The 14,160-nt window shown below is 34.7% G+C and overlaps 1 protein-coding gene across 1 annotated transcript in view; it reads right to left on the reverse strand.

Moving 5' to 3' along the window:
- Brr2 (U5 small nuclear ribonucleoprotein l(3)72Ab) overlaps window positions 1-14,160 on the reverse strand; it is a 570,943-nt gene that overhangs the window by 293,782 nt on the left and 263,001 nt on the right. The window contains exons 21-22 of the mRNA XM_090384330.1: window positions 11,194-11,298; window positions 4,471-4,752 (exon numbers count right to left, since the gene is read on the reverse strand). Coding sequence (XP_090240456.1) covers window positions 4,471-4,752; window positions 11,194-11,298 — 387 coding nt within the window. The remainder of the gene's footprint in view (window positions 1-4,470; window positions 4,753-11,193; window positions 11,299-14,160) is intronic.

A 14,160-nucleotide genomic window follows, 5' to 3' on the forward strand; every position in this document is an offset into this window, starting at 1 on the left:
AATACAGTAATGTTTTTATCTTTTACTTAGTGATACTGTACATACCTTCGTTTCTATGCCTAGGCTATCTCTCTCTATGAGGGCTATCTTTGAACATTAAATTCAAACGTTCTCTACATTTTAATTGGTTTATTATTCATACTGTTTATAAAAAACAAAACTACAATCTATAATTATATTGTACATAATGTACTGTAAACACAAAAATACAATCTAAAATTAATGTAAAAATTAATACAAATGAAATTTACAAAATCAATTTTTAATCTTTGCTTGTGCTGGGTTGTGCATCGTCAGGGTCATGTTCTTGGGTTGAGGTAGGAGATGTTTATTTATAGAGACATTATGCAAAGCAAATCTTTTTTTAAAATGCTTAAACCACCCAGTAATAGCCTGAAAATCTTCTGCGTAATCGTCTCTGGCGTGTGATTTTAAACTCTGAAACAAACTTCTAGCCTTTGCTTGCACTGTGTGAAGGCTCATGGGTGTATTTTTTGTATTAAATCTTCCATCTACATAAACAACAATTTCTCCATTTCATGGATGGTTCCTGTGGTTGTTTGGTTAAAATTGTAGACTTAATAGGTGCAGAACCTTTCACAGCTTCCTGAATTCTTTCTTTGTCCTTAAGTATCGCCGATACCATGGAATGTGATAACTTCAAGTCACGTGCTATTGTATTCACTTTCTTTCTGCCTTCATACTGCTGGATAATTTTCATTTTACACTCTAAATCAATAGTTTTCCTTGACTTCTTAGCTGGCGTATATGCAGATGAAGGCATTTTCCTTTTATTAAACATTTTATGAGTCAGTAGAATTTTAATTAATACACCACATGCAACAGATGCTTGAAAGCGACTGAGTGTATGTGCCTGGTGCTGTCCTCAGGCCTCCCGTCATCGACGTGCCTCCTCGCCTGGGTTATGGGTGTTCTCAGTAGTGACTTCCTGATTTATTATTATTATTATTTTTTTTTTGTGGTCGTAAATGCGGCCGGTCGTAAGTCGCATAGGTCATAAGTCGACAACCAAGTGTACTGTATTTGACACACCATAAGACCCACCCAGATTTCAAAAGGAAAATTTTGGAAAAAATATTTTATTGCATACATTTGAAATACAAATTCAAAAATAAGGGTATCATTTTCTCAGTTGGAGGTCAGAAATATCTTTCAGCTGCTTTGTTCCACGTTCTTTGGCATAATTTAACACCTTCAATTTGAAGCGCTCTTCTGCCAAAACTAGAAATTAAAACTACAGTAATGCATAAAACACAGAACATGAGCTACTAAAGAGGTCTTTTTATCTCTCCACAGGTGACTGACTGATTTATAGAAGGGATAACTGATTCTCAAAGGTCAGAGATAAAGTCAATGAAAAGAATACTAATTCCTGCAATTTGGAATGATCACACTATTTACAACTGCCCGTGTAGATCTTAGTGGGAAGAAAACGGGCAGCAGTAGCAGCTGTTGTTTTATATACTGAAAGTAAGGCAAATGGTAATCCACTGTAATTCTTTCCAGAAGGAAGTAATAGTGTTTTTTTTTCTTTTCTTTCTTTCTTTCCTGGAAATAAAGGACATGTTCCAGTGAGATGTATAAGACCTTAACCAGATATGCTCAGCAATAACCAAAATGCCACAGTGTCTAAATACTAAGTTACTGAGATTCTACTATGATGGTTAAACATATATTAACTTCCAATGGGAATTTCCCAAGGGTTCCTGTCAGGTTCAAGTGGTCAGTTGTTGTTGTTGTTGTTGTTATTTGGTTTTTAGGAGCATTAGCAACTAAGGCCATATTGCTCCGGGATATGCGGTGGTCATGCCCTGACCTTTCCGCATCCTTCGCATTTGGTGATGATGGGCTCGAACCCCGGTCTAATCAAGAAGCGTGCTATGCACTGCTGCTCCTTCCCACCTGGCTACGGAGGTGCCTTCAAGTGGTCAGTCACAGTGTGTTCAATTGATTAACTAACGAATAACATAGCAAACAAACAAAATATAATATGCATTCCCTTCCATAGGTCAATACAACAGTTAATTCAACAAAGTGCATAATACAAGGCAAGCCATTTTTATCGTGACAGATTTCTTCTTCTACTTCTAATATGAACAGTGAATAAAATGTTCTGATTTTTTTTTTAATGCTTGCAGTGTTATATGAACAATTTGTAAGCAGCAACAGAATTTAAGTTGCACAATTTATCTTCAAGTTCTTTCTTCCACTCAAGAAATATATAAAATGGCTTAATTTTACTGATCATATTTTTAAAAACTTTCTATGAATAAACATTGTTTTCATAAGAGAGGCTGAGAATTATTATTTTTCATCAGAAGGAAAAATCAGCACAACACAAAAATAAAGGTTGGGCACATTCTAAAAAACAGAAACCAAACTCTACATTTTCAAAAAAACATATGAACCATCAACTTTAACAATCAAATATTTCATTACTAAAAAATTCTGGTTATTATCAAGATTATTATCAACATTTCTGCTACTTCTCTCTTCAAGTATCTGCTTTCTAAATTCTTACTTATTTCTTTCTAAAATAAAAATCCCTTGCCAGCTGGAAGGTTCTCAATAGCACTTCCCTTAGTTATAAGCAGCCATTATTTGTTTCTCTGAGTGTAGCATGATTTACATACAGTTCGGAGCTATTTTAGGTCAGGTCAAATTTTAATTGCTATTTTTCAACACATAGGCCTAATTTTTCTAGATCTTGTTGCAGCCTACCTTGATTAGTGTCATTACTTACAGTATCATTTGAAAACCTAGACACGAAGCCTTCATCAATATCATTAATAAATATAGGAAGCAACAATAAAACCAACACTGAATGCTTGTGGACTCCATTAATAACATTACACCATGAAGAGCAGTATCCATTAATAACCACTCTGTCTTCTCCCACTCAACCAACCTTTGATCCATAACTTTATCAGTAACTTGCCCTTAATGCCCACACTGCTCCAATTCATATAGCAATCTTTTATGTGCAACAGCACCGGATTTCCTGAAGCCAAGTATATGGCAACAAAATTATTTTTTGATCCAGTTCCTTTGTTACTGCATCAAACTGGTCAGACAAGATCGTCCCTTAACAACTCCAGGGTATGACTGCACTACAATCCTGTCTAGATGATCCTGTAATACTTCTTTAACCAGTGACTCCATTATTTTCCTTGGAACAGAAATTAAACAAGTGTGTAATTACTCACGTCACCCTTTGTGAATTTGGATACATTGTGAGAAAATTATGAGAAATCCATATTAATTTTCTATATGTACATACTAAGTAATTTTTATTTTAATTACTATCAGGGTCTTCGCCCCCTGATCGTTGCACTCACTTCTTTTGATAAAATAAAATAAAATACTTACAGAAGCTTTTGATACCGTGTCTCTCTTCCTCAGCTACAAATGCATAAATGTTACTATATCTATATAACATCAGTGTAGATACACCTTAGAAAACTCTCAAAGAAAAACTACGATCGTGGTGTGAAAAGCATAATTTTATCTGTATCTCATATTGTGCTCATCCTCCACGAGTTACCAAGTATTGCACTACCTCAAATAAGTAACGCTTTACTAATAGAGAAGACTACTGTTACTTATTCATAGTGGGCACCACCATCCATTATGAATTTGAGATGGCACCGTTTCAACGCTAGTTGGCTTTTGATCGGTAGGTGCCTTTCACACTACAATCATAGTTTTTCTTTAAGAGTTGTCTATGGTGTATCTACACTGATATTATATAGATATAGAATCTTAACTCTTAAAATGTTATGCTTTGTTGCATTTAGTTTATTTAAATAAATACGTTACATACGGAAAACAAGAATGGTACCGCATGGTCATGTTAGATAAACATAGCACATGACCATGCTTAAACAGAAGCTTGTTTTACCACAGTAAAACAAGCTTCTGTTATGTATTTTAGTATTTGTTACATATTACCACATAACCCACATCTCTCTTCTCCCATTGGCTGAATAAATATCACTAGGAGAAAAATTATTTTAATTATTTTGGATAACAAAAATCTCAATTGAGATTTTTGTTATCCAAAGCAGACCAGTAGAAGATCCCTTCTACTTCAGATAGAAGGGATCTAGTCTGCCAAGATGCCCCACTTTACCCTTATGAAATATACATATTAAATCTGGTCAGCTTACTTCTATATGAGTGTTCTTACTCATCTGACAAAATTAAGGGTCAGTCAATATGCATAAAAGACATTAAGACCAATACAAATTTTAGAAAAATATCTTGAAACCAGGAAACTACTCCAATTCACAATTCCTAGAGGACTTAACTATAACTTGTGAACATCTTTAGAAATGTAATTCATATAACTGACAAAGTTCTATTGTTTTTTAATTTTATTTGTCATTCAAATGTATATCTATTTTGAGAGAGACACAGAGAGAGAGATATCAAACCTTAATACTATACCTGAAAGTTTCCTGATTTCTTGTCAAATTTGAGGAGATTACTTTTATCTAACATAGTTGCTGCTGTATAAACAAGATCTGCCCGATGCTTTTCCAGCAAAATATCATCTTTCAATGCATCGTGAGAGATGCCATACAAAGTAGGTGCTCTTAGCATTCTGATATAAAGATAAGTGTATCCTAACCAAGTTGATGCCTCTTTCATGTTCTGAATATTACCAAGTACAATTTCTGCATTCAACATGTCAGGCAACCTGCTGATTAACTGGCTTTCAATGGGCAACTACACAAAATAAAGATAATTTATTAATACTAATAATGCTTGGGTGACAAGCAAATTAGTACAATAAAATATTATTTAATAATAATGTTTATTAATGCTTAATAATAAACATTACAGTTTTGTTTGTTATATATGAACATGTTAAGAGAGTAACACTGAGAAAAAATTATTAAGTAGAGAGCAAAAGCTATAAGACTGAGTGAAATGTATTTAGTATAAAACAAATATAAACCTTTAAAAAAATTCAAAATTATACATAACATCACTATGTGGTGATGAATTTCTTAAATTTTTCCATATTACACTTATAATATAAAAGTTTGAGACTGAAAACCTGTTGTACACGGTCATAATAATGAATGCCATGTTTAGAAACATTAAAATTGTACAACAGGTTGCACTATATCAGGGGTGGCCAACAAGTCGATCGCAGCTTTAATTTCGGTCAACCACGACAAATTTTAAATGTATATAAAAAATGGATTAATAAAAATCTAAATGTTATTATTATTATGTGCTCCACTGCATATGCTTATTATAAGCATATAATAAGCATATGCAGCCGATAAGGTTTGTATAGTCAAAATTCACGCAGTTATGCTGTGGACAGCATAGTGTATGTGTTGATTTCTTATTTAGCCTACTTAATATTAATAACTGGACAGTACTTATATGTTAATTTAATACCCTTTGATTTAAAATGAATACTACAAAAAAGAGTAAAACATATCATTTTCATCAAAAGTGGGAACTAGAATACTTTTTTGTAATGATAAAAGGAAAATGTTGTTTGATTTGCAATGCTTCCATGGCTATACTCAAAAAAGGAAATTTTGAAAAGCACTTCAATGCATTCCATGGTAAACACCAATCGGATTTTCTGCCTAATAGTGACCTTAGAAAAAATAAATTAAAAGAACTTAAATCCAGATTATTCATACAACAAAATTTTGCCATGACACCTAATTTACAATCTAAAGCAGTAACTGTAGCATCATTTAAAGTGATTCATCTTCTTGCAAAAAAATGCAAACCATTTTTTGATGGTCAATTCATCAAAGACGCATTTTTAGAAATAACAGATTCTCTTTCTGAAAAGTTTACTAACAAAAATGAAATTAAAAGTGCTCTTCAAGATCTGCAATTATCTCGAAACACTGTGATGCGCCGCTTCCAAAAAATTAGTAAAAATGTTTATGTGAATAAATTGCATGCTCATATTACTAATTGTGTGTCCTTTTCTTTACAACTGGATGAATCTACAGACGTCAGGATACAGCTCAATTGCTCGTTTTTATTCTTATTGTTTTCGATGATTCTGCCACTAGAGAAGAACTGTGGGTACAGTTTTGTTAAAAGAAAGAACTAGAGGTCTTGATAAATTTAACAAAATTTTAATGAAAAAATTAAATTACCACTATTTAAGCTCGTATCAATAATAACAGATGGAGCCAAGGCAATGACAGGGCATCTTAACGGATTCATTGCATTGTGCCAAAAGGATGATGAATTCCCAGATTTTTTGAGTTACCACTGTATCATCCACCAACAAGTGTTAGCCAGAAAAAGATTAAATACTAAAAGTGTTATAGACATCGATTTCAAAATCGTGAATTCCATCAGAGGACAATCTCTTCAAAGGAGACTTTTCAAAATGCGCCTCACTGAAAACGAACCAGATCAGATATTACACACAGATGTGAAGTGGCTACGTCGGAGTAAGTTTCTACAGATTTTGAAATTTGCTGAATGAAATTAAAAATTTATTGATCAAAGGGGAGGAGATGATTATTAGCAGCTACAAGATACGGAGTGGTTGTGTGATCTGGCTTTTTTTTTATCAGATTTTACCAGTAAATTAAGTGATCTGAATTTGGAATTACAAGGAAAAAAATAAAAATGTGGGTGACATGATTAGTAGTATTTCTGCATATAAATATTGATTTTTGGCAATGGCTAAGAATCTCAAAGAAAAAAAATTCGATCATTTTGCAAATATGCAAGTTCATTTGCAAAAACATCCTGTTTTTGGATTTAATAGTAAGAAATGTGTATCTAAAATTGAGAAAGTTGTGGATGATTTTGAAACCAGATTCAGTGATTTTAAAACAATTGAAGATATTGCTTAATATATTTCTTCTCCATTTAATGTCGGGTTAATGTCCATTTAATGTAAATTGCAGAAAAAAAAAAAAATCGCTGAGTTTTTCGCATGGAGAAAATATTACTTGAAAATGAAATTATTACATTTCGAAACGATATCTTCCTAAAAGCCAGATCACAGAAAAAGACTTTTGGAAATATATTTGCCGAGAAAAGTACCCAAATGTAAAAAAATGCAATGAACTTTTAAATTCCTGTTTTGGTTCCACATATCTACGTGAATCGACCCTTTCGTATTTGAAACAAACAAAGAATCACTGTGCTCTTACGGACTTGCATACAGAAGATTCTTTATGGTTGGCATTATCACAATACATCCCCGATTTTGAAAGCTTGGCAGATGACATGAAGACACAAACTTCACATAAATTAAAAATTTAAATACGTGCAAATTTAAAATAAGAATTCTGAATTGTATTTAATTTTAAACTTTATAAACACAATTTTTCAATATGTGTTGATTAACTTTTTTAACCTTGTGCAATGAAATTTTTGAGATGGTAGATCGCAGCACATTTTGAAGGAAAAAAGTAGATCAAATCACAAATTAAGTTGGGCACCCCTGCACTATATGAATTGAGAAACTTAAAAGTAAATAAATTATAAAACAGATAACTTTACCTACATTCAAAAAATGCTTATACAATTTAAGATATGTTGTTTATGTAAAATGTTATTCTGCTTCAAAAATATATTCTCTTTAATCACAAACTTGTCATAAAAATTTGGAAATAAGTGGAAACAATTATGTATTTTGGATGAATCCCAGCTGATGAATGGTGCATATACACGGTGTCTAAAAAATATTGGTACAAATGTTTAGGGGATGTAGATAATATCTAAAGGAATGTGAATCGCATAGGAACCCATAACCGGAAACGTCACGGGAAAGTAGTAGCAGAAGCACAAGAAGCAGAAATTACACAAGACGGTAATTAGTTGCAAACATTTATTTGACATAATATTAACAATGGAGTACGAGATGGATGCATTTCATGATGTTAAAACAGATGCTCAAAGGTTCCACCATGATACGCGATGCATGCGTGACACCGATACAGCATAGATAGGTGGACATGGTCGAACACACCTGGAGTTTCTTTGACAGTAGCAGCAGCGTAGACGAGATCCATTTCCCTCTCCACAGGTGATTCATACATGATAGATTTGAGCCGCCCCACAGAAAGAAATCAAGGCTCGATAAATCAGGTGAGCATGGGGGCCAATCCATCGGCGCCCAAAATGCCTGTTCATATGGTCACGAACACACCTTCCATAATGGGCAGGTGCCCCGTCATGTTGAAACCAAATGTTGCGTCTCACATTTGCTGGAACATCGTCTAGTAACCCTAGTAGAACTTGTTCAAGAAAGATCCAATATTTAGCGGAGTTCATGCGGGATGGTAACAGGTATGGGCAGACTAAGTAATCACCGACCATACCTGCCCACACATTTATTGCAAAGCGATGTTGTGCTGCATGGGGGCACACACCGCGCGGGTTGTCGTGAGCCCACACACGAGCATTGTGCTGATTGAATAAGCCTTCCCGAGTGAAATAAGCCTCATCCGTGAACAAATAGGCTGGAAAATTCAAGTCTTGAACCACTGTGCAAAAGCCACACATGCAGGATGATCTTGGGGGAGCAGAAACTGAACCCTTTGGAGATGAAAGGGGTGTAAGGAATCGTCCTGCCAGAGACGCTATATACTGACGGATTTCCATGTAGGATAGCCTGACAGGGATTTCAGTTTTAAAAGTGTGCTTTACAAAAACTGTTTACATTGAAGTGATAGCAGTGGTCCATTTGCTTCCATATACAGGCTCTGGACAGGATATGTTTGAAATTCTCTATTAGCAATACGGATAGCTTGAGATGGACAGAGTCCAGCCATCGAAGTACACTGTCTCTGGTTGAAGTATATACCTGGGACCTGTAATCTAGTTCAAGCTCATACAAGTGCACGATAGATGTATAGTAACATATATCAGTTTGCACCCCAACATGTAGAGGAGAGAGAAAAAAATAATATTTAGTCCTCTCATGCACTCTGTACAGAGTTGACAGATATGTTCCAGAAGGATCAACTTCTAATCTTTTTATTTTTTAGATGTATGAGACTGACACGGTTGACCCTCACGGGTGAACCCACTGGCCAAGCCAGTCAGGACCTCCCGTCTTGTCGAAGCAGAGGCCGAAGTGGTATGTTGAAGCTGGACCCCCCCAACCACCAGATTCCCCTTTCTGAATTTCATGGGTTGTAGTGGACGGACAAACATGCAGGATCCCTATGGTGTTAGCCAGGAACCTGTGGGTGTTGGATCCCAATGATGGTAATCTGGAGGCCTGCAGAGGTCTCCTCACCACGAATCTGGAGGCACTGCGAGGTCTCCTCACCACGAAAAGCTGCTTGTTAAGTGTGAAGGGGATAGTTACTCCTATTTATTGTTTTTTGATGCTCCTTCGAATGTGGTGAAATAATACACCAGTAATCCCTAAGTAATATTTAATACTTAGGGATTACTGGTGTGAATTCTGTTGTCTTCTGTTACTAATCACTTCAAATTAATACATCAACAACACTTGGTGTTGTTGATATGTTCATTGATTATGGTCTGCAGTTTGGGAAGCATCAGTCATTTATTATTTTCTGCAATGACAATCCAGCCAAATAGACATCATCTCTCATTTATGTGGAAAGAGGGCAGAGGATAGAGGAATGGAATACACCTAATGCTAATAGACGTGTATCTCTGCAGTCAGGTAAAGTTTCATGTATTTGGTGCACTACAGTTTTATTCTTGAAATAACTATTCCAATTGTACTCTTCTGGTCCCTGCAATTATCCTGGAGTATAACTAGAACATATATTTATTTATGAGATTAGAAGCTTATAAATCTGAAAGCAAAACTAAAGAAAACCTCATTTTAAGATGAATGTGGATCTGTGAACAGGTACACAGAAGAAGAACAAGATCAGTCAAGAGCAAAAAAGTGTACTCTTACCATGAGACTTCACTTCTGCAAATTTCAGAGGTTGGAAACTAGGCTCCTGAAGAAGATCTGAATGAAGTATTTGAGACTTAAAATGGATTGAGGAATTAAATACACAAAGGAGTAAACTTAATTTGAAAAAATGATGGTTGTAGGACAAATGTGAAAAAATTTTGTTTTCAGACAAAGTGACTGATTGTTGGAGCACAAAAGTGGGTAGTTTGAATAAACTGAAAGGAGGATTACAAAATTTATTATAAAAGATCGACAGATGAGGTGGATAGGTTTTTTCTTTTCTGATTCTGTATAAGCTTGCTTTATTGCATCATTTAACACTGCTAATATCAATAATTAAAAAATAAATAAATAAAAAAAAAGCTCGTTAAATGGTGTACCATGTTTGTTTCAAGCGTGGATACTACTACTGATGGGTTAACCTAACATTGTAATAAATATTTAGTCAAACTTCAGTTTTTTGATCTGCCATAGTACATGTTACATCATATTAAGATTTGTGGATAAGCATTCTAGATTATATGAAGGTTAGAAAATGGTATGGTGGCCCAATAATTAATATATTTATTTAGAAAAATAAAGATATGATAGCTATAGTGAGTGTCATAGTTTAGTTATAAGCATGATTTACTTGTAATTTATTTTCCAAACATATATTACAGAGTATCTGAATGTGCTATGAATATGCTAAAAAAATAATAAAGTAAGTATTAAGGCAGGCTGGGATTCAATTTGCAACCATAAGAGATGAGTGGCAGGATTAGACTCTTGAAGTAACACTCCCAGAACATTTAGGTTATTTTTCTAAATAAGAGAATTAAATTTTAATATAAATTTATTTTCATATAGCAAATATAATTATATGAAAATAAGCTATACCACAGTATTTATTAAAATATACGTGAATAAGCCTGTTTATAACAAGCCTCCCCGCCCCCTACCCAACCACTGTTTAAAAAAAAAAAGTTTTCAAAAATAAACAGATGAAAAGACAAGTTTTAAATATATATCCAATATCAAAAGTTCATGAAAATTTGTACTATGAATAAAACATAGAAGCATAAGCAATAAGAATAAAGCCCATTTTTCTATAGCTATAAACGTATAAAAAAGGATCAAGCATCTTATATGGCAATAGCATTATAATCAGACATTATGCTTTGTATTTTTTTTAAGGTGTTGCATAGCAAGTTACCACTTATCTTAAGTAACATAATGAAGTTCTATTTGACAGCATTAAAAAAAAATTACAAAGAGAAAATATTTACCTGTTGATTAAGAAGTGACAAATAATACTGCAGTTCACTGTGATTTGTAATCAAGATTCCTTCTCCCTTTGTATCATATTGGGGTCGCCCTGCGCGACCTAACATCTGTGAAAACAGAAATAAACTTTAATAAAAACTGAAAATATCTCTCATAGTTTAACTTGTTTTCACTTTAATACTGGAAACTAATTACACTTCTAAATATTAAGAGATTGTAGTCAAAGAAGTGTTATCTGCTGATAACACGTCTTTGGCCACAATGAATGTAACCACCCATTTTAATATAACATATATACTGCTACAAAGATGTCAAAATCAGTTAATAAGTAACAATCTAAAGAGAAATAATAAAAATTGCAGGCCGAATTTCTGAAGATTAGACATGAAAACTGTGGAATGTGCAACTGGAGGATTCAAGTTCACTAATAAAACATGACTATGTATACACTTCCCTATATCCCATATTATATATATATATATATATATATATATATATATATATATATATACACACACACACAGTGGATTCCGGTTATTTGGGCCACTGGTTAATCAGGGCAGCCGTTTGTTTGGGACAAATCTTAAAAAACAGAACCCAATCGAGAAAATAGCCAGGGTTTACTTTGCCTAATTGGGACACCATGCCGTTTAATCGGGGCAGGAGATTGCAGCACTGGAGATTACCCTACAATTGTCTCCGATGGTACCACATGGTTCCGTCGGATTTCTGGAGGTCACAACCATAAAACAATTAGCATTCACCTGTTTATTGGGCTTTTCTGTTAGTGCAATCTATCATAAATGGATAGCAAACTCGATGTTATTGAATTTGCGTTAATACCGACAGCTGGAATTCTGTGGGTTATTATGGTGAAACGTGTTTACACATCCATGAAATCTTCAATCATATAAAAAAATTAATTTTCAGAATCTTCTCTTCATTCCTATTTTTAAAGATCCATAACTTGTTACTCTGTTCTCACTTGCACATATCGTGTTACTTGCAATTTGTGTGTGCCATGTTCTTTGTTATTGATTGCTTATCTTTTTACTGTTTTAAATTTTAAAACCCACCCACAAATGTCAGTGAACAGAAATGTCAACTAGTTAGTATGTACATATTACAGTACATATTAATTATTCCTATTATCACGTATATTCTTCCGATTTTCTCGTATCATTTAATTTTTTAATTGGTAAGGTAACAACAGGTAAATCTGTGCTTAATATATCTTTCCTTTTATAACCTGTGGATAATATCCCTAATATTTTTGCTAATTAGAATCGCTGTTTAATAGAATTAAAATTCAATTTACAAACATATCACAATGACCAGTGTTTACTACACATCGTGTAGTGAACAGTACTTTACTATTTGGTTTGGTTTGGTTTTTTTTTTTTTTTTTTTTTAGGAGCATTAGCAACTAAGGCCATATTGCTCCGGGGATATGCGGTGGTCATTCCCTGACCTTTCCACATCCTCCATATTTGGTGGCTCACGGGTTCAAACCCCGGTCTAATCAAGAAGCGTGTGTGCTACGCACTGCTGCTCCTGCCCACCTGGCTACAGAGGCACCTACTTTACTATGGTGACTGCATTGTAATGTGATTTGATTGTACAGTGAACCAATTGTAAAGTAGGGGTACATTGTATTTTTAATGATTTATGTGAAACTTCAGATAATTGGGGCAACCGCTTAATTGGGCCAAAATGCACTAGTCCCGATGTGTCCCAAATAACCGGAATCGACTGTATATACAGGGTGATTCACTATCAGTGCGACAAACTTGCAGGTGTAGGGGGCACAAAGACGAATCAGAATCACATAGCATTGCAGGGTCCGAAATGCCTTCATCATGCAGTAGAGGACGTTGAACGGGAGGTTGCGTAAACAGCGATCCCGCTGGAAGTCAGCATTTGCGAACCGTTTCTGTTGAAGAAACCAAGTAGCAAAAGTCGTCTGGAGTGGATAATCCGCAGGCTCCAATGATTGGACGCGTTGCAGATGGTATGAACTCATTTGGTTTGTTGACAGTATCCTCCATACAGTGGACTGGGAAATACCCAATTGTTGGCCTATCGCTCGAGTACTCGTACTGCCTTCTGCAAGACGTAGGACATTCTCCTCATTGTCTGGCATCCTTGTCGTTCGCTCTTGATTCATGGTACCTTCTGTGCACACGTGCGAAAATCATATGATGAGGAGCACGCCTGTGCGGGAAACGTTCCTGGTACAAGCGAGAGCGGCGCACCCGTTACAGTCTGCAGCTCCATACGCGAGGTGCATGTCGGCCAGTTCAATGTTTGAATACTCGTCCATGCTACTGCCTTGGGAACGGTTCGCAAATGCTGACTTCCAGTGGGATCAGTTCAACGTCCTCTACCGCATGATGAAGGCATTTCGGACCCTGCAATGCTATGCGATTCCGATTCGTCTTTGTGCCCCCTACACCTCCTGCAAGTCTGTCGCACTGGTAGTGAATCACCCTGTGTGTGTATGTATATATATATATATATATATATATATATATATATATTTTTTTTTTTTTTTTGTAATAAAAATCTATTAACTAAAGCTATTAATCTAAAAATCACAAGTTTATGATACATTTAGTCAGTTTTTTTTTTCATATTTTGTCATATTTTCTTTTTAGACTACACTTTGTTAATTATGCTTCATTTATGAAAAAGCAATGACTCACTTAACCTTCTTTAACCATTTCTTCATGATACTGGCCTTGCATGTATATTAAGGATATGGTACCTTTTTTTTAAATTTCTTTTCTTTTTTCTTTAGCAGCATGTGAATATGGCACCTTAAAATTTATAGCTGCTAGAGATAAAAGCTTCTTATAAGGCTGAAATGGTTTACATTGGTTATCAATCATGTCTTATGATTTTCATGGGAAAATATACAAGCTTTTTAGTCAATAATAATTACATTAGTAATTTCCCACAAAATAGCT

This window comes from Mastigoproctus giganteus, chromosome 11, assembly GCF_048544385.1.
Source record: "Mastigoproctus giganteus isolate SK-2022 chromosome 11, ASM4854438v1, whole genome shotgun sequence".
Taxonomy (NCBI): domain Eukaryota; kingdom Metazoa; phylum Arthropoda; class Arachnida; order Uropygi; family Thelyphonidae; genus Mastigoproctus; species Mastigoproctus giganteus.